Raw genomic sequence first — 22,910 nt, 5'->3', positions numbered from 1 at the left:
GTGAACAATGCAATTATTAAGCTATCTTCAAGTAATAAATTATTACACACGGTATTGAACTACACTCGCCTCTGTTGCTTCAAGCACGCTTTTCAAATGCCATCTAAGATGGACGAAACACTGGTTACCGCCTAAAATGAGAAGACTGGTCGCTTTGGAGCGAAAATGAACTTACGCACCACTGTTTTCTTCCTTTCCACCCAGCATCTCTTCACTCGTCCACTGTACTTCTTTTTACATTCACGTCTGAATTTTATCAGGTCGGCTGTTCACCAAGTTTTGCTCTGTGAATTATGGAGCTATATTTTCTTCTATCTTGAATTATTTCGTCGCAGATCTTGTGTATTTTATTTAAAAAAATTGCTCTGAGCTCTATGGGACTTAACGTCTGAGGTCATCAGTCCCCTAGAACTTAGAACTACTTAAACCTAACTAACCTAGGGACATCACACACATCCATGCCCGGGGCAGGATTCGAACCTGCGACCGTAGCGGTCGCGCGGTTCCAGACTGAAGCGTGTATTTTTTTGCTTAAGGGATTTTATTAAGGTTGATAAATTGTTACGGGCTTTCCAACAGCCACAGTCATTGGCGTAACTTGTTATCTTTTTGGTATTTTCTATTTGTTTAAAGTTTTATTCTTGCTTGGGATTTGTTTGCAATTTTAGCGGCAGTCATTTGCAATTAATTTTACTGGTAACACTCAGTTTGTTGATCTATTTTGCAGTCACACCTAGTTGGTGGGACTTTTTACTTGTATTTGGGGACATGTATATTCCTGGTCTTAGGCCCTGTTCTTAATGGTATAAATTGCTAAAGGTTTTTGTTAATGAGTTGATCCTGTTCAATTTCTTTAAATTATTGTGTGTGTGCTTATTCATTTTTGACAAGGTTTCTAAAAATGGTTCAAATGGCTCTGAGCGCTATGCGACTTAACTTCTGAGGTCATCAGTCGCCTAGAACTTAGAACTAATTAAACCTAACTAACCTAAGGACATCACACACATTCATGCCCGAGGCAGGATTCGAACCTGCGACCGTAGCGGTCACGCGGTTCCAGACTGAAACGCCTAGAACCACACGGCCACACCGGCCGGCTGACAAGGTTTCTAATTTGTGATCAGAATAATTGTTGTTATGCAATACAGTGTATTGAATGAAATGACAAATAACGAAATATGTGGGCCCATCTTCCACGGATTTTTCCTAAAACTTAGCCCAACCTTTGTTTTTTTGGAAATTTGTGGTAAGGTCTTATGGGACCAAACTGCTGAGGTCATCGGTCCCTAAGGCTACTCACTACTTAATCTAACTTAAGCTAATTTACGCTAAGGACGAAACACACACCCATGACTCGAACCTGCAACGAGGGGAGCCGCACGGACCGTAGTTGTGAGGTATCAATTGTAAATTGTTGCTAATCTGTGTTTTCATCTTCTTTTGCCATAGCTGTTGCCTAACCCAAGCGGTACTTGTTGGTCACTCTAAGCTCATAAGCCCAAAACATTGGGAATCCGTACCATCTCTTATAGTAAATGGAACAAATATTAACTTCTCTCCCTCAGCAAAGAGTTTGGGAGTAATAATAGATGAAAATCTAAATTGGACAGAGCACGTAACTGCAGTGTGCAAAAGAGCATCAGCATCCCTTCATGTCCTAGAAAAATATAAAAAAACTCACCCTTTCGATCTGAAAAAGAAATTAGTACAAACGCTTATACTCCCAATCATTGACTACAGCGATATTATCCTACAGGGCCTCTCTCAGGAAAATTCGCCACGCCTGAACTGGTCATGAATGCCTGCGTCCGATATATCTGTGACGTTCGACTTTTTGCTCACATTTCACCAGCATATGCAAAATTGTCCTGGGTGCGTACAGACAAACGCAGAGATTTCCATACACTCTGTCTCATCTACTGCCTCATAAATGTACACTGTCCCTCATATCTCTCCTCGTCCTTAACGCTTATGTCGGAACAACGTGACAGAAACACACGTTCCCATCATAATAAAGTCCTCTCTGTTCTACTGCATCGCTCAGTCACCTTCTCCAAGTCCTTTACAGTGCGGGAACCCGACTCTGGAATAACCTCCCTCGTTATGTTAGAGAACTTAAAAACATGTCCGGCTTCAAAAAACAGTTAATGACGTATCTACTTAAGCAACAGTAATGCCTTGCTCTGTACATGAATACACTTCACCTCATTACTTCCCTCTTTCCCCCTCCTTAAATCTCCCTTCCCCAAAACTCGCTATACTAGTAAACTCTCACCTGAAGATGGCGGCCAGTTGGACCGCGGAAATATTGTGTCATGATCCGGCTGCACACCCGAGAAGAATATTATCTAGTAAACATCTACTTTACACACCATGATATTAATGTACATCTGCACAAACCTTCATTACTATTGCCAATCTTTCTCATGTTTGTCATTATTATTTGATTTTTTTTACTGTTATTATTATTGCTTTCACCATAATCTGTATGTATAGCACCTGATGTAAAAATACTGCCAGCATTTACTTTATTAGGTCTTAGTCATGTTTATCATTATTATTTGATTTTTTGTTTTACTGTTATTATTATTGCTTTTATCATAATCTGTATGTATAGCAACTGTTGTAAAAATACTTCCGCATTTACTTTATTAGGTCTTAGTCACTACTCTTTATTCATATTGTTACTAGAGTAAGCTAATTTTCTCATTTAAACTATGTTCATGATGTAACTCTGATGTGTGAAATGCTGCATGTGTGAAACACTGGTCCGATGTAAGAGAGGGCCTGATGGCCCTAATCTGATCAGGTTAAATAAATAAATAAAATAAAATATTTGGCTCTGTGATAAAGCTGTAAAGTTGCTATATGCAAAGAAGTTACCTCATACCAGCAATTACACTCGGCGCTGAAGGTCCTCTTCCTGTTACATTTATATGTTTCACGTGAAGTGCTTTTAGTGAATACAACAGATAGTTTCCCTATATCGCATGACACAAATGCAGAGACGATATCTTGGAAAAGGACAAGGCTGACAACTTTTCCACACGGGCTTGCACTCCGTCTCTAGTGACCCCGTCGTCGACGGACCGGTATACGCTGACCCTCGTCCCTTATCGCCCGTCTCCTGTTTCAGGGAGCACAGTCGAGCACGATGGGCCTCGTTCCAAAGTTCTCCATGGGCTGCTTCTGCTGCACTCTCAAGACGGGCAGCTTCGTCGCCGCCGTCTTCCTACTGGTAAGCACGTTCCCATGGTTTTGTAAACTATGCCGCAAGAACTTGATGTACTTCAAGGACGGCATCACTAAACCACCGGGCGATGATGTAATAGGTATGTATTTACAGGGTGTTACAAAAAGGTACGGCCAAAACTTTCAGGAAACATTCCTCACACACAAAGAAAGAAAATATGTTATGTGGACATGTATCCGGAAACGCTTACTTTCCATGTTAGAGCTCATTTTATTACTTCTCTTCAAATCACATTGATCATGGAATGGAAACACACAGCAACAGAACGTGCCAGCGTGACTTCAAACACTTTCTTACAGGAAATGTTCAAAATGTCCTCCGTTAGCCAGGATACATGCATCCACCCTCCGTCGCATGGAATCCCTGATGCGCTGATGCAGCCCTGGAGAATGGCGTATTGTATCACAGCCGTCCACAATACGAGCACGAAGAGTCTCTACATTTGGTACCGGACCTGCGTAGACAAAAGCTTTCAAATACCCCCATAAATGAAAGTCAAGAGGGTTGAGGTCAGGAGAGCGTGGAGGCCATGGAATTGGTCCGCCTCTACCAATCCATCGGTCACCGAATCTGTTGTTGAGAAGCGTACCAACACTTCGACTGAAATGTGCAGGAGCTCCATCGTGCATGAACCACATGTTGTGTCGTACTTATAAAGGCACATGTTCTAGCAGCACAGGTAGAGTATCCGGTATGAAATCATGATGACGTGCTCCATTGAGCGTAGGTGGAAGAACATGGGGCCCAATCAAGACATCACCAACAATGCCTGCCCAAACGTTCACAGAAAATCTGTGTTGATGACGTGATTGCACAATTGCGGATTCTCGTCAGCCCACACATGTTGATTGTGTAAATTTACAATTTGATCACGTTGGAATAAAGCCTCATCCGTAAAGAGAACATTTGCACTGAAATGAGGATTGACAATTGCTGGATGAACCATTCGCAGAAGTGTACCCGTGGAGTCCAATCAGCTGCTGATAGTGCCTGCCCACACTGTACATGGTACGGAAACAACTGGTTCTCCCGTAGCACTCTCCATACAGTGACGTGGTCAACGTTACCTTGTACAGCAGCAACTTCTCTGACGCAGACATTAGGGTTATCGTCAACTGCACGAAGAATTGCCTCGTCCATTGCAGGTGTCCTCGTCGTTCTAGGTCTTCCCCAGTCGCGAGTCATAGGCTGGAATGTTCCGTGCTCCCTAAGACGCCGATCAATTGCTTCGAACGTCTTCCTGTCGGGACACCTTCGTTCTGGAAATCTGTCTCGATACAAACGTACCGCGCCACGGCTATTGCCCCGTGCTAATCCATACATCAAATGGGCATCTGCCGACTCCGCATTTGTAAACATTGCACTGACTGCAAAACCACGTTCGTGATGAACACTGACCTGTTGATGCTACGTACTGATGTGCTTGATGCTAGTACTGTAGAGCAATGAGTCGCATGTCAACATTACCTTCCTTCAATTGGGCCAACTGGCGGTGAATCGAGGAAGTACAGTACATACTGACGAAAGTAAAATGAGTTCTAACATGGCAATTAAGCGTTTCCAGACACATGTCCACATAACATCTTTTCTTTATTTGTGTGTGAGGAATGTTTCCTGAAAGTTTGGACGTACCTTTTTGTAACACCCTGTATAAACAACTTGTTTCGGTCAGTCGACAACACGTAATCTATGTTGTTGTTGTTGCGGTCTTCAGTTTAGAGACTGGTTCGATGCAGCTCTCCGTGCTACTCTATCCTGTGAAGGCTTCCTCTTCTCCCAGTACCTATTGCAACCTACATCCTTCTGAATCTGCTTAATGTATTCATCTCTTGGTCTCCCTCTACGATTTTTGCCCTCCAAGCTGCCCTCCAGTACTAAATTGGTGATCCCTTGATGCCTTAGAATATGCTCTACCAACCGATCCCTTCTTCTAATCAAGTTGTGTCACAAATTTCTCTTCTCTCCTATTCAGTACCTCCTCATTAGTTATGTGGTCTACCCATCTAACCTTCAGCATACTTCTGTAGTTCCACATTTCGAAAGCTTCTATTCTCTTCTTGTCCAAACTATTTATCGTCCACGTTTCACTTCCATACATGGCTACACCCCATACAAATACTTTCAGAAACGACTTCCTGACACTTAAATCTATACTCGATGTTAACAAATTTCTCGTCTTCGGAAACGCTTTCCTTGCCATTGCCAGTCTACATTTTATATCCTCACTACTTCGACCATCATCAGTTATTTTGCTCCCCAAATAGGAAAACTCATCTACTACTTTAAGCGTCTCGTTTCCTAACCTAATTCCCTCAGCATCACCCGATTTAATTCGACTACATTCCATTATCTTCGTTTTGCTTTTCATGATGCTCATGTTATATGCTCCTTTCAAGACACTGTCCATTGCGTTCAGCTGCTCTTCCAGGTCCTTTGCTGTCTCTGACAGAATTACAGTGTCATCGGCGAACCTCAAAGCTTTTGTTTCTTCTGCATGGCATTTAATTCCTACTCCGAATTTTTCTTTTGGTTCCTTGACTGCTTGAGCAATATACAGACTGAATAACATCGGGGGTAGGCTACAACCCTGTCTCACTCCCTTCCCAACCACTGCTTCCCTTTCATGCCCCTCGCCTCTTATAACTGCCATCTGGTTTCTGTACAAATTGTAAATAGCCTTTCTCTCCCTGTATTTTACCCCTGCCACCTATAGAGTTTGAAAGAGAGTATTCATGTGATCTATACATTACCAAAAATGTATACGGAATAGTACATGTCACAATAATTAATGTGAGCTGTTGGGTATAGCATACACTAACCGATACCATTACATCGGTTAAAAAAATGGTTCCCAGTCGATAAGTATAAGGAGCTTTCAAACGAAACGAGACGAGACAGACCGGATGGGGCGTGGCGTAGAGGTTGGTAACGCAGGTACACGTGTTTTTACTGGTGATTGTAGTTAAAGTGCAGCTACTCTGAATACCGTGAATTTCTTCTTGGGGTGTTTACTTCGAAGACTTGTCAAGTCTTCGAAGCAAATACTCCAAAAACGAATTCACGGAATCCAGATGTTGATGGCTCCACTTCCGGAAGTATCGATATAGCAGATTGTTTACACATGGAGTGCATTCTGGCCTGAGGACGGCATTAATGAGATGCCGAAACTGGTCGTCTAAATAAAATAACTTATGAAAACAAACAGCTATTTGGCGATTGACGATTTCTTATAGAATAGTGAACAGTTTACATATTATTTTTTCATCTGTCTCGTTTTCATCCGGCTGCCGCCTGTGCATAATTAGCCAATGGCCTTGCTGCGGTGGTAACACAGGTTTCCGTCAGATCACCGAAGTTAAGCGCTGTCGGGCTGGGCTAGCACTTGGATTGGTGACCATCACCCTTGTGATGCAAACTGAGGAACTACGAGGGCAGTTCAATAAGTAATGCAACACATTTTTTTTCTGATACACGGGTTGTTTTATTCAGCATTGAAATACACCAGGTTATTACCCAATCTTTTAGCTACACAACACTATTTTACAACGTAATCTCCATTCAATGCTACAGCCTTACGCCACCTTGAAATGAGGGCCTGTATGCCTGCACGGTACCATTCCACTGGTCGATGTCGGAGCCAACGTCGTACTGCATCAATAACTTCTTCATTATCCGCGTAGTGCCTCCCACGGATTGCTTCCTTCATTGGGCCAAACATATGGAAATCCGACGGTGCGAGATCGGGGCTGTAGGGTGCATGAGGAAGAACAGTCCACTGAAGTTTTGTGAGCTCCTCTCGGGTGCGAAGACTTGTGTGAGGTCTTGCGTTGTCATGAAGAAGGAGAAGTTCGTTCAGATTTTTGTGCCTACGAACACGCTGAAGTCGTTTCTTCAATTTCTGAAGAGTAGCACAATACACTTCAGAGTTGATCGTTTGACCATGGGGAAGGACATCGAACAGAATAACCCCTTCAGCGTCCCAGAAGACTGTAACCATGACTTTACCGGATGAGGGTATGGCTTTAAACTTTTTCTTGGTAGGGGAGTGGGTGTGGCGCCACTCCATTGATTGCCGTTTTGTTTCAGGTTCGAAGTGATGAACCCATGTTTCATCGCCTGTAACAATCTTTGACAAGAAATTGTCACCCTCAGCCACATGACGAGCAAGCAATTCCGCACAGATGGTTCTCCTTTGCTCTTTATGGTGTTCGGTTAGACAACGAGGGACCCAGCGGGAACAAACCTTTGAATATCCCAACTGGTGAACAATTGTGACAGCACTACCAACAGAGATGTCAAGTTGAGCACTGAGTTGTTTGATGGTGATCCGTCGATCATCTCGAACGAGTGTGTTCGCACGCTCCGCCATTGCAGGAGTCACAGCTGTGCACGGCCGGCCTGCACGCGGGAGATCAGACAGTCTTGCTTGACCTTGCAGCGATGATGACACACGCTTTGCCCAACGACTCACCGTGCTTTTGTCCACTGCCAGATCACCGTAGACATTCTGCAAGCGCCTATGAATATCTGAGATGCCCTGGTTTTCCGCCAAAAGAAACTCGATCACTGCCCGTTGTTTGCAACGCACATCCGTTACAGACGCCATTTTAACAGCTCCGTACAGCGCTGCCACCTGTCGGAAGTCAATGAAACTATACGAGACGAAGCGGGAATTTTTGAAAATATTCCACAAGAAATTTCCGGTTTTTTCAACCAAAATTGGCCGAGAAAAAAAAAATGTGTTGCATTACTTATTGAACTGCCCTCGTACTTGATTGAGGAGTAGCGGCTCCGGTCTCGTAAGCTGACATACGGAAGGGAGAGCGGTGTGCTGACCACGTGCCCCTCCCTATCCACATCCGGTGACGCTTGTAGCTTGAGGATGATACGGTAGAAGGTCGGTACCGTTGGGACTTCATGGCCTGTTCTGGCGGAGCTTAATTTTTATTCATAATTAATATTAGTATGGAAGGGTATAAATATCATTACATAAGTGATTATTGTAGAATACAACGAAGTTCTACAGCGTACATATTATAGCTGACGCCAACAATGCTTTGCAGAAAATACCGTAAAAGTAGAGGTCAAACGTGCCACTTCCGTGTGACTTCTCCCTATGTTTAATTGTGGCATAAAGTAATAGACAGTGTGTACTTTTATTTATGTCTTAATGGAAGCTGCATTCTTCATTCGTAAATATTGTTTCAGTTAAAAGTGTTTCATTAACATGATCTGGTCATTGTTCGATCCCAAAGTATATCACGAAATCAAAAGTATCCGGACACCCCCAAAAACATACTTTTTTATATTAGGTGCTTGTGCTGCCACATACTGGCAGGTACTCCATATCAACGACCTCAGTAGTCATTAGATATCGTGAGAGAGCAGAATGGGGCGTTCCCGGAACTCACGGACTTTGAACGTGGTCAGGTGATTGGGTGTCACTTGTGTCATACGTCTGTACGCGAGATTTCCACACTCCTAAGTATCCCTAGCTCAACTGTTTCCGATATGATAGTGAAGTGGAAACGTGAAGGGACACGTACAGCACAAAAGAGTACAGGCCGACCTCGTCTGCTGACTGACAAGGACCGCAGACATTTGAAGAGAGTCGTAATGTGTAATAGGCAGACATCTATCAAGACCATCACACAAGAATTCCAAACTGCGTCAGGTTCCACTGCAAGTACTATGACGATTAGGCGGGAGGTGACAAAACTTGGACTGGTCGAGTGGCTGCTCATGAGCTACACATCACGCCGGTAAATCCCAAACGACGCCTCGCATGGTGTAAGGAGCGTAAACATTGGACGACTGAACAGTGGAAAAACGTTGTGTGGAATGTCGAATCACGGTGCACAATGTAGCGATCCGATGGCAGGGTGTGGGTATGGCGAAAGCCCTGTGAACATCATCTGCCAGCGCGTGTAGTGCCAACAGTAAAATTCGGAGGTGGTGGTGTTATGGTGCGGTCGTGTTTTTCATTGAGGGTTCTCGCGCCCCTGGTTGTTTCGTGTGGCACTATCACAGCACAGGGCTACACCGATGTTTTAAGCACCTTCTTGCTTCCCACTGATGAAGAGAAATTCATGGATGACGATTGCATCTTACAACACGATCGAGCACCTGTTCATAGTGCACGGCTAGTGGCGGAGTGGTTACACGACAATAAAATCCCTGTAATGGACTGGCCTGCACAGAGTCCTGCCCTGAATCCTACAGAACACCTTTGGGATGTTATGGAGCGCCGACTTGGTGCCAGGCCTCACCGACCGACATCGACATCTCTCCTCAGTGCAGCACTCCGTGAAGAATGGGCTGCCATTCCCCAAGAAACCTTCGAGCATCAGATTGTTCGTATGCCAGCGAGAGTGGAAGCTGTCATCAAGGCTAAGGGTGGGGCAACACGATACTGAATTCCAGCATAACCGATGGAGGGCGCCACGAACTTTTAACTCATTTTCAGCCAGGTGTCCGGATAGTTTTGATCACATAGTGTAGATCACCAAACTATATAAAGAGGAAATCAATTATACTCACCATAGCAGGTTTAAGAGTAAGGGAACGTGGGGCGCTTGCAAGTCGCAGGAGTTGGACAAAAGGTTGACGAGAAATGCATGCTTGAACATAAATGCAGATGCCAGTCCAGCCTGCACATTGCATTGTTGTATTGGACCACGAACGGCAGCTGCGCAGTGTTGTCAATACGCTGTGCCATTCGTGGTCAGGGCGCTGTTCTGCGTATTTGTGAGTGCTTTATGTCGGAGCTAAGTGAACTGGAAGCGGGTAAATCGTTGGTGCTAGTGTTGTAGATGCTTTCGTAACGAAGATACACAAAGTCTGGAAAGTAGAAGACGAGATACTGGAGGAAGTAAAATAGTGGCGACGGGTCGTGACTCGTGCTCTGATAGCTCAGGTGGTAGAACACTTGCCCGCGAAAGGCAAAGGTCCGGAGTTCGATTCTCGGTCCGGCACACAGTTTTAATCTTCCAGGAAGTTTTATACCAGTACACACTCCGCTGCAGAGTGAATATCTCATTGAGCATACGCATACTTATTTCCACGTGATGTCCAGAATTCCGCTGTATGAACTGCCTTATCATTGACGACAACCAGATCGTCCATCAAGACAGATGCTGCCACAGTTCCCTGCAGCTGAGTAGGTGCTCGAGGTCTTGAGGTTCGCAACACACACCTTGTCCTCCGAGATGTATCCCTATTTCTTCATGTTTACCTAACACTGAGACTTGGTTCAAATGGCTCTGAGCACTATGGGACTTAACATCTGAGGTCATCAGTTCCCTAGATCTTTGAACTACTTAAACCTACTAACCTAAGGACATCACACACATCCATGCCCGAGGTAGGATTCGAACCTGCGACCGTAGCGGTCGCCTGGTTCCAGACTGAAGAGCCTAGAACCGCTCGGCCACAACGACCGGCTACACTGAGACTATTGAGCACCCTCCATGTCTCCTATGGGAGGTGGTGACCTGCAGCAAGTTCTTCTTTAGAGTCATCCCAATATTCCTCTGATGATGAACTACTCCACAGTTGTATTCTACGCGTTTCAGGTAGTGTTGGTTCAAATGGTTCAAATGACTCTGAGCACTGTGGGACTCAACTGCTGTGGTCATTAGTCCCCTAGAACTTAGAACTACTTAAACCTAACTAACCTAAGGACATCACACACATCCATGCCCGAGGCAGGATTCGAACCTGCGACCGTAGCAGTTGCACGGTTTCGGACTGCGCGCCTAGAACCGCGAGACCACCGCGGCCGGCACGTAGTGTTGGAACTGATTGTGTTGTCTGCAGGCTACTTTTCCTCGATTTCAGTCTAGGTGCCTGATCTTTATGTCCAAAGAGGGTATGTTTTGTGTCTGTCTCCTGCTTCTATCTTTCCATTTCAGCTGCAGTTCCTTCGGATATCTGGAGGTGCTGCGCCCAAGAGAGAGTAGATTTTTTCAACCGTTTGCCCGCAGGCAGCCTGTGACAATGTGTCCTGTTTCATTTAGGGCAATATTTACCTGTTTGGCATGACTGGAGTTCTGCCACACAGGTGCTGCATATTCTGCAGCGGAGAAGCACAAACGAAGGGCAGATGTGCGGACGACATTCAGATGTGCTTCCCAGTTGTTGCCGGTCAGTTTTCGAATAATATTGCTGCTAGCACATTATTTCAATTTTATATCACTGCTGTGGTCTTTGCAGGTGAGGGAACGGTCCAACTTCACTCCCAGATATTTTGGAGTACCACAGTGTGTTGGTTGTTGACCTCGCCAGCTTATGCTCAGTTTCCTCCTGGCCTCTCTGTTTCGTAAGTGGAATGCGCAGAACCGTGTCCTTGATGAGTTTGGCTTCGGGTAGTTAATATCACAATAGTCCGATAGTGTCTTAAGACCTGTTGTTAGTTTTCTGTGGAAGAACATTGACAACGGTGTTTATTTCGTTAGATGCTGTATGACCGAGGCATAATTCGTCCAACCAAATAAAGTACCACACAGTCGCGGCAGCGGAAGAAGGCGCTGAATGCTTGAGTTTGAATACAAACCTGATGCGTCAAAAAAATGTTCAAATGTGTGTGAAATCGTATGGGACTTAACTGCCAAGGTCATCAGTCCCCAAGCTTACACACTACTTAACCTAAATTATCCTAAGGACAAACACACACAGACCCATGCCCGAGGGAGGACTCGAACCTCCGCCGAGACCAGCCGCACAGTCCATGACTGCAGCGCCCAGGACCGCTCGCCTAATCCCGCGCGGCAAACCTGATACATCAAGAATTTCCTGAATCATTTGTTCCAGAATGGCACCGCGTTAAACTACGTTTTAGAGGGTGGTGTCTGTCATTTTGTTTCGCTTTTTTTCACTGATACCTATCTGCACGTGTTACAGGTGGGCAGCTGCGTCCAGGTCGGCTACTATGCTTTCCTGGTAACACACATGAATCCGCAGAAGATGTGCGTCCGATGTAAGTATCCGATAACTTTAAAACTACTCCTAAGTTTCAACAAATGTTACGAGCCGAAAGTGGGATTAGATCCATTATATCAGCCATACTCCAGCAGTACAATTTTTTCCATTTGTAAAATCTGCATTGTTTTTCTAAAAATTAATCAAAAGAATGGCAGAGTGGGCCATAACAAGCAACTTTGACATAGCAACACATGTCCGCATAGCTTCATCCGTCAGCGCACGGACCGTGGTTTCGAAAGTCAACGTTAAGCGTGTCCAGTTCAACGCTCAGAAACGATGCGACCTATACATATGATACGTGTGCCTCGGAGTGGCATACGCGATCTCTGCGCTTTCCAGCGGCAGTTGCCAGCTGTAAATGGCTCGCACCTCGCACTGTCTGTGAAAGGGACAGGAGTAAAATTTCTACGTTAGCTGTATTAACCCTTTCAGATGCGATTTTTTTCTGGAGGAAGGAATAATTTTAGTTATGTGGTAACGCTCTTAGGTAATATTTAATGGAGTTTAGAGAGGCAAGATTTATACAAAAATATGTACCCATATTCAAATCATACTTTGTACACTTGGCTTCATTTTACGGACTAATATACCTAATTATAAAATATCATCTATCATAAAATGATCATTCAGTAACTACCAGACGAAATAAAAACAACATTAAAAAAATGGTTCAACTGGCTCTGAGCACTATGGGACTTAACTTACGAGGTCATCAATCCCATAGAACTTAGAACTACTTAAACCGAACTAACCTAAAGACATCACACACATCCATGCCCGAGGCAGGATTCGAACCTGCGACCGCAGCGGTCGCGCGGTTCCAGACTGTAGCGCCTAGAACCGCTCTGCCACTCCGGCCGTCCAACAATATTCAATTATACAGTGGAATATAGTGCACCAACCACATCCGTGTACTATGGTTGGTTGGTTGCTTGCGTCCCCCAGCGTGGCACTATACAGGGTGTTACAAAAAGGCACGGCCAAACTTTCAGGAAACATTCCTCACACACAAATAAAGAAAAGATGTTATGTGGACATGTGTCCGGAAACGCATAATTTCAATGTTAGAGCTCATTTTAGTTTCGTTAGGATGTACTGTACTTCCTCGATTCACCGCCAGTTGGCTCAATTGAAGGAAGGTAATGTTGACTTCGGTGCTTGTGTTGACATGCGACTCATTGCTCTACAGTACTAGCATCAAGCACATCAGTACGTAGCATCAACAGGTTAGTGTTCATCACGAACGTGGTTTTGCAGTCAGTGCAATGTTTACAAATGCGGAGTCGGCAGATGCCCATTTGATGTATGGATTAGCACGGGGCAATAGCCGTGGCGCGGTACGTTTGTACCGAGACAGATTTTCAGAACGAAAGTGTCCCGACAGGAAGACGTTCGAAGTAATTGGTCGGCGTCTTAGGGAGCACGGAACATTCCAGCCTATGACTCGCGACTGGGGAAGACCTAGAACGACGAGGACACCTGCAATGGACGAGGCAATTCTTCGTGCAGTTGACGATAACCCTAATGTCTGCGTCAGAGAAGTTGCTGCTGTACAAGGTAACGTTGACCACGTCACTGTATGGAGAGTGCTACGGGAGAACCAGTTGTTTCCGTACCATGTACAGTGTGGGCAGGCACTATCAGCAGCTGATTGGACTCCACGGGTACACTTCTGCGAATGGTTCATCCAGCAATTGTCAATCCTCATTTCAGTGCAAATGTTCTCTTTACGGATGAGGCTTTATTCCAACGTGATCAAATTGTAAATTTACACAATCAACATGTGTGGGCTGACGAGAATCCGCACGCAATTGTGCAATCACGTCATCAACACAGATTTTCTGTGAACGTTTGGGCAGGCATTGTTGATGATGTCTTGACTGGGCCCCATGTTCTTCCACCTACGCTCAATGGAGCACGTCATCATGATTTCATACAGGATACTCTACCTGTGCTCCTAGAACATGTGCCTTTACAAGTACGACACAACATGTGGTTCATGCACGATGGAGCTCCTGCACATTTCAGTCGAAGTGTTCGTACGCTTCTCAACAACAGATTCGGTGATCGACGGATTGGTAGAGGCGGACCAATTCCATGGCCTCCACGCTCTCCTGACCTCAACCCTCTTGACTTTCATTTATGGGGGTATTTGAAAGCTCTTGTCTACGCAGGTCCGGTACCAAATGTAGAGACTCTTCGTGCTCATATTGTGGACGGCTGTGATACAATACGCCATTCTCCAGGGCTGCATCAGCGCATCAGGGATTCCATGCGACGGAGGGTGGATGCATGTATCCTCGCTAACGGAGGACATTTTGAACATTTCCTGTAACACAGTGTTTGAAGTCACGCTGGTGTGTTCTGTTGCTGTGTGTTCCATTCGATGATTAATGTGCTTTGAAGAGAAGTAATAAAATGAGCTGTAACATGGAAAGTAAGCATTTCCGGACACATGTCCACATAACATATTTTCTTTCTTTGTGTGTGAGGAATGTTTCCTGAAAGTTTGGCCGTACCTTTTTGTAACACCCTGTATATCGGATACGTGACTTACGGTCATGGTAAAGACGTGTGACCACTGTAATCACAGAAATAAAAATGGCATTCACAGCTGGTTGGTCGCAAAATAAGTCTGCACATGTAATTCGTGTTCAGCTTCGTTAGTCTCTTTCTCCATTTGAGTTTAACAGTGTTTCAAAATTAGTGTTCAAATATGTGTGCTGGGAGAGAGAAATTATCCCCCATAGGCATTCGAAGAAACTGAACACGCTCATTTCGCGACCAATCAGCTATGCTAAATCCGTTTTTATTTTTTGTGATTACAATTTTCGCACGCCTCTACCACGACTGTAAGTCGCGTCTACGATGCTAGATATTGCCCTGCATGCTCGGAAAGATTCCCCCACGTCCTTTTTTCCACGCTATGATGTCAGAAACTCGGCACGCTCAACGTTCGAATCCACGGTTTGTATGTCGATGGCTCAGCGTTCGGCGCTAAGCGTCATTTAACAGCGCCATACGCCGCCGCGGAGGTAGCCATACAACTTGACATCCGAAATGGGGCGGAACATCGTCACGGAGTTTAGATTAGATTACATTACATTAGAATAGAATAGAATAGTACTTGTTCCATAGATCATGAATACGACAGTTAGTAATGATGTGGAACGTGTCAGGTTAATAAAAGGTGTCAAGATAAGATATTACATTACACAGAATATTATATGACACTTAATTTCTTTTATTTTTGGGGGGGGGGGTTGGGGGGGGGGGGGAAACTACCCACTTACTATATCCAAAAATTCATCTAATGAGTAGAAGGAGTTGGTATTCAGAAATTCGTTTAATTTCCTTTATATGCTGTATGGTTATCTGTCAGATTTTTGATACTACTAAGTAAGTGACCAAAGACTTTTGTGGCAGCATAATTTACCCCCTTCTGAGCCAAAGTTAGATTTAACCTTGAGTAGTGAAGATCACCCTTTCTCCTAGTGTTGTAGCCATTTACACTGCTGTTACTTTTGAATTCGTTCAGATTGTTGATAACAAATTTCATAAGTGAATATATATATATATATATATATATATATATATTGTGAGGCTACAGTGAAGATCCCTAGCTCTTTAAATAAATGTCTGCAGGATGATCTTGGATGAGCTCCAGCAATTATTCTGATTACACGCTTTTGTGCAATGAACACTCTTTTACTCAATGATGAGTTACCCCAGAGTATGATGCCATACAAAAGCAGAGGATGAAAATAGGCGTGGTAAGCTAATTTACTAAGATGCATGTCGCCAAAATTTGCAATGACCCTAATAGCATAAGTAGCTGAACTCAAACGTTTCAGAAGATCTTCAGTGTCTTGTTTTCCAGTTCAACCCCTAATCAATGCATACACCTAGAAATTTTGAATATTCTATCTTAACTACCGATTTCTGATCGAAGTCTATATTTATTAATGGTGTCATACCATTTACTGTGTGGAACTGTATATACTGTGTTTTGTCAAAGTTTGATGAGAGCCCATTTGTAGAGAACCACTTAATGATTTTCTGAATTAACATCGTTTACAATTTCATCAATCAATTATTGTCTGTTGGGTGTGATAGCTATACTTGTGCCATCGACAAAGAGTACCAACTTTGCATCTTCGTGAATATAAAATGGCAAGTCATTAATATACACTCCTGGAAATTGAAATAAGAACACCGTGAATTCATTGTCCCAGGAAGGGGAAACTTTATTGACACATTCCTGGGGTCACATACATCACATGATCACACTGACAGAACCACAGGCACATAGACACAGGCAACAGAGAATGCACAATGTCGGCACTAGTACAGTGTACATCCACCTTTCGCAGCAATGCAGGCTGCTATTCTCCCATGGAGACGATCGTAGAGATGCTGGATGTAGTCCTGTGGAACGGCTTGCCATGCCATTTCCACCTGGCGCCTCAGTTGGACCAGCGTTCGTGCTGGACGTGCAGACCGCGTGAGACGACGCTTCATCCAGTCCCAAACATGCTCAATGGGGGACAGATCCGGAGATCTTGCTGGCCAGGGTAGTTGACTTACACCTTCTAGAGCACGTTGGGTGGCACGGGATACATGCGGACGTGCATTGTCCTGTTGGAACAGCAAGTTCCCTTGCCGGTCTAGGAATGGTAGAACGATGGGTTCGATGACGGATTGGATGTACCGTGCACTGTTCAGTGTCCCCTCGACGATCACCAGTGGTGTACGGCCAGTGTAGGAGATCGCTCCCCACACCATGATGCCGGGTGTTGGCCCTGTGTGCCTCGGTCATATGCAGTCCTGATTGTGGCGCTCACCTGCACGGCGCCAAACACGCATACGACCATCATTGGCACCAAGGCAGAAGCGACTCTCATCGCTGAAGACGACACGTCTCCATTCGTCCCTCCATTCACGCCTGTCGCGACACCACTGGAGGCGGGCTGCACGATGTTGAGGCGTGAGCGGAAGACGGCCTAACGGTGTGCGGGACCGTAGCCCAGCTTCATGGAGACGGTTGCGAATGGTCCTCGCCGATACCCCAGGAGCAACAGTGTCCCTAATTTGCTGGGAAGTGGCGGTGCGGTCCCCTACGGCACTGCGTAGGATCCTACGGTCTTGGCGTGCATCCGTGCGTCGCTGCGGTCCGGTCCCAGGTCGACGGGCACGTGCACCTTCCGCCGACCACTGGCGACAACATCGATGTACTGTGGAGACCTCACGCCCCACGTGTTGAGCAATTCGGCGGTACGTCCACCCGGCCTCCCGCATGCCCACTATACGCCCTCGCTCAAAGTCCGTCAACTGCACATACGGTTCACGTCCACGCTGTCGCGGCATGCTACCAGTGTTAAAGACTGCGATGGAGCTCCGTATGCCACGGCAAACTGGCTGACACTGACGGCGGCGGTGTACAAATGCTGCGCAGCTAGCGCCATTCGACGGCCAACACCGCGGTTCCTGGTGTGTCCGCTGTGCCGTGCGTGTGATCATTGCTTGTACAGCCCTCTCGCAGTGTCCGGAGCAAGTATGTTGGGTCTGACACACCGGTGTCAATGTGTTCTTTTTTCCATTTCCAGGAGTGTATATTAAGAACAGCAGAGGACCTAAGACCGAACCTTGCGGCACCCCATTCTTGATTGTTCCCCAGTTTGAGAAATCACCAGTTTTTTGCATATTATTTGAACTGCTTATTTCAACTTTCTGCACTCTTCCAGTTAGGTATGATTTAATGAGTTTCTTCCGGCATTTGGTGGGATGCGAACGCGTTGCGTATGGCAGTGCAAAATCCTGTTCTCATGCGGTCTGAGGTATTGCGATACACTTTCAGCTTTGGCTCTTTCGTAAAAAAGTTTGACGACCGCTCATGCTGGTAATCACAGCCTCGACTACGGTCTCGTTCTGTGGGCTGAACAGCACGCCCAGTTTTCCCTACAAGACCATCCAGCCGCAAACGCATGGCCACTGACCTATGCGCTGGGTGAAATGGATGAAGTAAAGCAGATCAGAAAACAGGAATCATTGCAGTGAAAGTATAGTGCACAAGACATATCTTTAGTAACACTTGGCTGAGAAAGTGTGACTTCCAGAGCTGCGTATTTTCACAACTTTAGCCCATACTACTTCCCACGTATAGAATTACCATTACTGCTTCACTCTGAAAACTTCGCTTCCCTTCAGGGATTCAAAGGTGTAACAATGCAATTGGTGTGTGTGTGTGTGTGTGTGTGTGTGTGTGTGTGTGTGTGTGTGTGGTCGACAGAGCGAGAGAGAGAGAGGTTAACTAACTTATCTTTTATGTCCACAGATGAAACAGTAATAGTAACAGTACCGCCACCTGTGCGCCGTAGCTATGACTATGACTACTATGACAACGGGATCTACAACTCACGGCGAGGTAAGTGTTCTTTGCCATGTTTACACCGCTGCATTTATTGCCATCTGTATCCCGTCTGTTATTTTACTGGCATTCACTCAGTTCAGATAATTACGTATAATATTCTATTGGTAAAAAAACTGTTAGTGCATTGAAAAAAAGAGAGGCACAGACCGAGGTGACGAAAGTCATGGGGTACTGCACAATACTGCGTCGGACCTCCTTTTTCCCGGCATACTGTAGCAACACTTCGTGGCATGGACTCAACAAGTCGTTGGATCTACAACTCAAGTGTTCTTTGCCATGTTTACACCGCTGCATTTATTGCCATCTGTATCCCGTCTGTTATTTTACTGGCATTCACTCAGTTCAGATAATTACGTATAATATTCTATTGGTAAAAAAACTGTTAGTGCATTGAAAAAGAGAGAGGCACAGACCGAGGTGACGAAAGTCATGGGGTACTGCACAATACTGCGTCGGACCTCCTTTTTCCCGGCATACTGTAGCAACACTTCGTGGCATGGACTCAACAAGTCGTTGGATCTACAACTCAAGTGTTCTTTGCCATGTTTACACCGCTGCATTTATTGCCATCTGTATCCCGTCTGTTATTTTACTGGCATTCACTCAGTTCAGATAATTACGTATAATATTCTATTGGTAAAAAAACTGTTAGTGCATTGAAAAAGAGAGAGGCACAGACCGAGGTGACGAAAGTCATGGGGTACTGCACAATACTGCGTCGGACCTCCTTTTTCCCGGCATACTGTAGCAACACTTCGTGGCATGGACTCAACAAGTCGTTGGATCTACAACTCAAGTGTTCTTTGCCATGTTTACACCGCTGCATTTATTGCCATCTGTATCCCGTCTGTTATTTTACTGGCATTCACTCAGTTCAGATAATTACGTATAATATTCTATTGGTAAAAAAACTGTTAGTGCATTGAAAAAGAGAGAGGCACAGACCGAGGTGACGAAAGTCATGGGGTACTGCACAATACTGCGTCGGACCTCCTTTTTCCCGGCATACTGTAGCAACACTTCGTGGCATGGACTCAACAAGTCGTTGGACGTTCCCAGCAGAAATATTGAGCTCTGCTTCCTTTATAGCCGTCCATAATAGCGAATATTTTCCCAGTGCAGGATTTTGTGCACAAACTGACCTCTACATTACGTCCCATAAATGTTCGACGGGGGTTCATATCGGGCGATCTGAACGATCAAATCGTTCGCTCGAATTGTCCATGACGTTCTTGAAAGCAATCACGAACGTATGTGGCCGGATGACACGGAGCATTTTCATTCACAAAACGTCCATCGTTATTTGGGAACATGAAGCCTATGAATGGCTGCAGAAGGTCTCCAAGTAGACCCGCATAACCGTTTCCAGTGGATGATCGGTGCAGTTGCACCAGTGGACGCAGTTCATTCCATGTAAACACAGCCCATACCGCTATGGAGCCAGCTTGCACAGTGCCTCGTTGACAACTTGGGTCCATGGCTTTGTGGCATCTGCGCCACACTCGAACCAACTGATCTCGTGACTCGTCTGACCGTGCCACGGTTTTCCAGTTGTCCAGGACCCAATCGATATGGTGACGAGCCCAGGAGAGGTTCCGCACGCTATGTCGTGCTGCCAGCAAAGACACGTCGGTAGTCTGCTGGCCTAGCCGATTAACGCCCCATTTCGCCGCACTGTCGTGCGTCCCATATCGATTTCTGCGGTTATTTAGAGCGGTTTTACTTGTCTGTTAGCTGTGACAACTCTGCAGAAGCGGTGCTGCTCTCGGTCGTTAAGTGAAAGCCTTGGCCACTGCGTTGACTGTGCTGAGAGCTGGTGCCTGAAATTTGATATTTTCTGCACACCCTTGACACTGTGGATCTCAGAATTTTGAATTTCTTAACGATTTCTGAATCAGGAAGTCCCTTGGGCCTAGCTCCAACTGTCAGTTCCTGTCGTGGAGTCATAATCACGTCGGAAACCTTTTCACATGAATCACGTAAATACAAGTGACTTGACGAGAAATCAACTGTCTCTTAATAAATTTTTGAATTTAACTTTTGAGTCAAAAGGCTTAAGCACTGCCCTTTTATACCTAGTGTACGCGGTACTACCGTCATCTATATACGCGCATGTCGCTACCCCGTGACTTTTGTCATCTCAGTGTAACTATCAGTCTTGATAATGTTCATTATATCACAGGTAATCATACGGTTTTAACTATCACCTCGAAGGAAGGGAAAAAGAAGCATTAAGGCTTTCAAGTTCCGTCGACAGCGGGGTCATTAGAGGTGGAGCACAAGTTCGTATTACGAAAGGTTGTGGAAATAAAATCAACTGCGCATCTTCAAAGGAACAATGCCGGCACTCTTCAGGCGCGATTTAGAAACCTAAATTTGGACTTGAACCATCGTCCTTTGAAATATATTTCCAGTTGTGCTAACCACTGCGCCCCCTCGTTCAGTCCAATTATCACCTAGAAAAAATTAAGAACACATTTTTTCTTCTTTTTATTGTTTTTTTTTTTGTGGAACAGGTGCGTTTCTGCAGTCCCAGTAAACAGTGAAAACCGCATGGCAAAGTATCGTAGCACATGACTATACAAAGTGTGTCCGAGTTCTGTTAGGGCTGTGGCTATGGAAAATAAAAAACGTGGATTATGTTAAAAAAATCACTCTATCTTTTCACAATACCCCTGAATCAATACAGAGCTGAAATCTTTTTAATGTTTCTCGAAATGATCATGTAGGCCTTGCTTTGGAACTGCGTTTACTCCTGCAGTACAATTTTTTTTATGTCATTTCATTACCATCTTCAATTTGCCGACCAACCAGTGACCTCTGGTACCCATCGCCAGAATGCGGTCCCCAAAGTGCTCCTCCAGGACATCAAACACTCACCTGCTTCGGTGGGGTCGAGATCCGTCTTGTTTGAACCACATATTGTCGAAATCAGGTTGGTTGGTTGGTTGGTTGCTTTGTGGGATTGAAGGGAGCAGATTGCTAGGGCCATCGGTCCCTTTTTCCAAAAACTTCAAACACCCAAAAAGAATAAAAACGAACAATGGAACTTCCTAGCAGATTAAAACTGTGTGCCCGACCGAGACTCGAACTCGGGACCTTTGCCTTTCGCGGGCAAGTGCTCTACCATCTGAGCTACCGAAGCACGACTCACGCCCGTTCTCACAGCTTTACTTCTGCCAGTACCTCGTCTCATACCTTCCAAACTGTGAGACCGGGCGTGAGTCGTGCTTCGGTAGCTCAGATGGTAGAGCACTTGCCCGCGAAAGGCAAAGGTCCCGAGTTCGAGTCTCGGTCGGGCACACAGTTTTAATCTGCCAGGAAGTTTCACGTCAGCGCACACTCCGCTGCAGAGTGAAAATCTCATTCTCGACGAACAATGGAGAAGACAAGAGACGACACAGGACAAGAAAGACGCAGAGAGAGACCAGGCAAAAGGAATTAAAATCGCACAGTGTGACAGTAGTTGGCCGACCATAGATACAAAAAAGGCAAAGCTAAACACCAAGAAACACACGAAAAAACCCATATTAAAGTCGTAGGCCAAAGGCCAGACTCAACACAAAAAAATGACAAACAGATCAAATGATAAAAGCCACCTGCTTGAATAAAACGCAAAACTAAGCCTGCCATGGCAGTGTCATCTGTTAAAAGGGCAGGGGGCATATCAGGCAGAGCAAACGTCTGCCTGAGCACAGTTAAAAGGGGACAGGCCAACAAAATGTGGACCACCGTCAAAGACGACCCACAGCGTCATAGAGGCGGGTCCTCACGGCGCAGTAAATAGCTGTGCGTCATCCGGGTGTGGCCAATGCGGAGCCGACAAAGGACAACTGATTCCCTGCGAGTGGCTCGCATGGATGACAGCCAAACATTCGTCGTCTCCTTGTTTCGTGTGGTCAGGTTGCGTCATTCAGTGGCCCAAATCGCGAAGAAGTTGCGGCTGAAGACTGCTCGCAAATCGGTCTCCAGGAGGCCAATGACCAGCCTGTTTGGCTGGTTGGTTGGTTGTTTTGGGGAAGGAGACCAGACAGCGAGGTTGGGGTTGGGTTGTTTTGGGGGAGGAGACCAGACAGCTAGGTCATCGGTCTCATCGGATTAGGGAAGGACGGGGAAGGATGTCGGCCGTGCCCTTTGAAAGGAACCACCCCGGCATTTGCCTGGAGCGATTTAGGGAAATCTCGGAAAACCTAAATCAGGATGGCCGGACGCGTGATTGAACCGTCGTCCTCCCGAATGCGAGTC

At 45.5% G+C, this 22,910-nt stretch overlaps 1 protein-coding gene across 1 annotated transcript in view; it reads left to right on the top strand.

The window, feature by feature from the left end:
* The window catches only part of LOC124550972, a 60,549-nt gene that overhangs the window by 2,423 nt on the left and 35,216 nt on the right, over positions 1–22,910 (top strand). Inside the window, exons 2-4 of the mRNA XM_047125792.1 lie at positions 3,137–3,238; positions 12,155–12,230; positions 18,570–18,659. Coding sequence (XP_046981748.1) covers positions 3,155–3,238; positions 12,155–12,230; positions 18,570–18,659 — 250 coding nt within the window. The 5' untranslated portion in view covers positions 3,137–3,154. The remainder of the gene's footprint in view (positions 1–3,136; positions 3,239–12,154; positions 12,231–18,569; positions 18,660–22,910) is intronic.

Source organism: Schistocerca americana, chromosome 9 (genome assembly GCF_021461395.2).
Source record: "Schistocerca americana isolate TAMUIC-IGC-003095 chromosome 9, iqSchAmer2.1, whole genome shotgun sequence".
Lineage (NCBI taxonomy): Eukaryota > Metazoa > Arthropoda > Insecta > Orthoptera > Acrididae > Schistocerca > Schistocerca americana.
This window is presented reverse-complemented; position numbering and strand designations above follow the sequence as displayed.